Here is a 2,500-nt window from a genome sequence, read left to right as displayed (position 1 = left end):
AGTTTATTTGTCACCTACACATACGAGATGTGCAGTGAAATGAAAGTGGCAATGAAATGAAAGTGGCAATGTGCCTGTGTGTGCTCGTGTGTATATGTGTGTGCGTGTGTGTGTACAGTATGTGTTTGCGTGCGTGCATGTGTGGTGCGTGCGTGAGTGTGTGTGTGTGTGTGTGCATGGATGCGGGAATGTGTGCGTGTGTGCTTGCGTGTGTGGGTGTGGGTGTGTGCATGCCTATGTGCGTGTGCAATATACATCCTCGATTATGATTAAGAAGGAACTGCAGGTGCTGGTTTAAAACCGAAGATCGACACAAAGTGCTGGAGTAACTCAGCGGGACAGGCAGCATCTCTGGAGAGAAGGAATGGGTGACGTTTCGGGTCGAGACCCTTCTTCAGACTGTGTGTGATGGTCTGGGCTGCATCGACACTTGGCTGCAGTTTGCTGTGGGTAGGGATTTGGGATGGGGGGGTGGGGGGGTGTGGGGGTGTGGGGGGTCTCACCTCTCATCCTCACTCAGTGTATCCAGTCTGTCGAACCAGTGGAGAAACTCGGGCTCCCTCTCAAAGCTGTAGTTCCGACACGCCTTCTGAAGCAACTTGATCCGGGCGATAATCTCAAATTCCTGCCATTCAGACACACAAACCCAGAGACAATGATGAGACAAACAGATGAACAAAGACATCATTCGATGCCGACCACGGGCGCTGTCTGCACGGAGTTTGCACGCTCTCCCCGTGACCTGCGTGGGTTTTCTTCCACGTGCTCCGGTTTCCTCCCACACGGTGTACAGGAAGGAACTGCAGGTGATGGTTTAGCCAGTAGCTAGACACAAAATGCTGGAGTAATCCGCTGAGTTACTCCAGCATTTGCTCCAGGCTTGTCGGCCTGTTTTCAGAGGAAAACTATCCCAAGTTCCCATTCAGGAGTAGAATTAGGCCATTCGGCCCATCAAGTATAGAAGTTGGGATGTAATGTTAAATGAGTATAGAAGTTGGGATGTAATGTTAAATGAGTATAGAAGTTGGGATGTAATGTTAAAATTGTACAAGGCATTGGTGAGGCCAATTCTGGAGTATGGTGTACAATTTTGGTCGCCCAATTATAGGAAGGATGTCAACAAAATAGAGAGAGTACAGAGGAGATTTACTAGAATGTTGCCTGGGTTTCAGCAACTAAGTTACAGAGAAAGGTTGAACAAGTTAGGGCTTTATTCTTTGGAGCGCAGAAGGTTAAGGGGGGACTTGATAGAGGTTTTTAAAATTATGAGAGGGATAGACAGAGTTGATGTGGAAAAGCTTTTCCCACTGAGAGTAGGGAAACATAGAAACATAGAAACATAGAAATTAGGTGCAGGAGTAGGCCATTCAGCCCTTCGAGCCTGCACCATTCGCCATTCAATATGATCACGGCTGATCATCCAAATCAGTATCCCGTACCTGCCTTCTCTCCATACCCCCTGATCCCCTTAGCCACAAGGGCCACATCTAACTCCCTCTTAAATATAGCCAATGAACTGTGGCCTCAACTACCCTCTGTGGCAGAGAGTTCCAGAGATTCACCACTCTCTGTATGAAAAAAGTTCTCCTCATCTCGGTTTTAAAGGATTTCCCCCTTATCCTTAAGCTGTGACCCCTTGTCCTGGACTTCCCCAACATCGGGAACAATCTTCCTGCATCTAGCCTGTCCAACCCCTTAAGAATTTTGTAAGCTTCTATAAGATCCCCTCTCAATCTCCTAAATTCTAGAGAGTATAAACCAAGTCTATCCAGTCTTTCTTCATAAGACAGTCCTGACATCCCAGGAATCAGTCTGGTGAACCGTCTCTGCACTCCCTCTATGGCAATAATGTCCTTCCTCAGATTTGGAGACCAAAACTGTACGCAATACTCCAGGTGTGGTCTCACCAAGGCCCTGTACAATTGCCTTGTGGGGCAAAGAATCCCACAGATTCACCACCCTCTGACTAAAGAAATTCCTCCTCATCTCCTTCCTAAAGGAACGTCCTTTAATTCTGAGGCTGTGGCCTCTGGTCCTAGACTCTCCCACTAGTGGAAACATCATCTCCACATCCACTCTATCCAAGCCTTTCACCATTCTGTACGTTTCAATGAGGTCCCCCCTCGTCCTTCTAAACTCCAGCGAGTACAGGCCCAGTATTTTCCCCCTGGCATTCGACCTCCCCAATGTGCAGTCTCACCTGTCAAAGAATTCAAGGGAGTCCGTGAGAAACGTGATTCCACAGACTCACCACTCTCTGTGAGAAAAAGTGTTTCCTCGTCTCCGTTCTAAATGGCTTACTCCTTATTCTTAAACTGTGTGTGTGTGGCCCCTGGTTCTGGACTCCCCCAACATCGGGGAACATGGTTCCTGCCTCTAGCGTGTCCAAACCCTTAACAATCTTATATGTTTCAATGAGATAACCATATAACCATATAACAATTACAGCACGGAAACAGGCCATCTCGACCCTTCTAGTCCGTGCCGAACACATAATCTC

At 47.6% G+C, this 2,500-nt stretch overlaps 1 protein-coding gene across 1 annotated transcript in view; it reads right to left on the bottom strand.

Annotated features, from left to right (window-relative positions):
• Window positions 1-2,500, bottom strand: part of LOC129715556 (ral guanine nucleotide dissociation stimulator-like) — a 32,696-nt gene that overhangs the window by 18,216 nt on the left and 11,980 nt on the right. The window contains exon 6 of the mRNA XM_055665429.1: window positions 504-625. Coding sequence (XP_055521404.1) covers window positions 504-625 — 122 coding nt within the window. The remainder of the gene's footprint in view (window positions 1-503; window positions 626-2,500) is intronic.

Source organism: Leucoraja erinacea, unplaced genomic scaffold, assembly GCF_028641065.1.
Source record: "Leucoraja erinacea ecotype New England unplaced genomic scaffold, Leri_hhj_1 Leri_1243S, whole genome shotgun sequence".
NCBI classification, from domain to species: domain Eukaryota; kingdom Metazoa; phylum Chordata; class Chondrichthyes; order Rajiformes; family Rajidae; genus Leucoraja; species Leucoraja erinaceus.
This window is presented reverse-complemented; position numbering and strand designations above follow the sequence as displayed.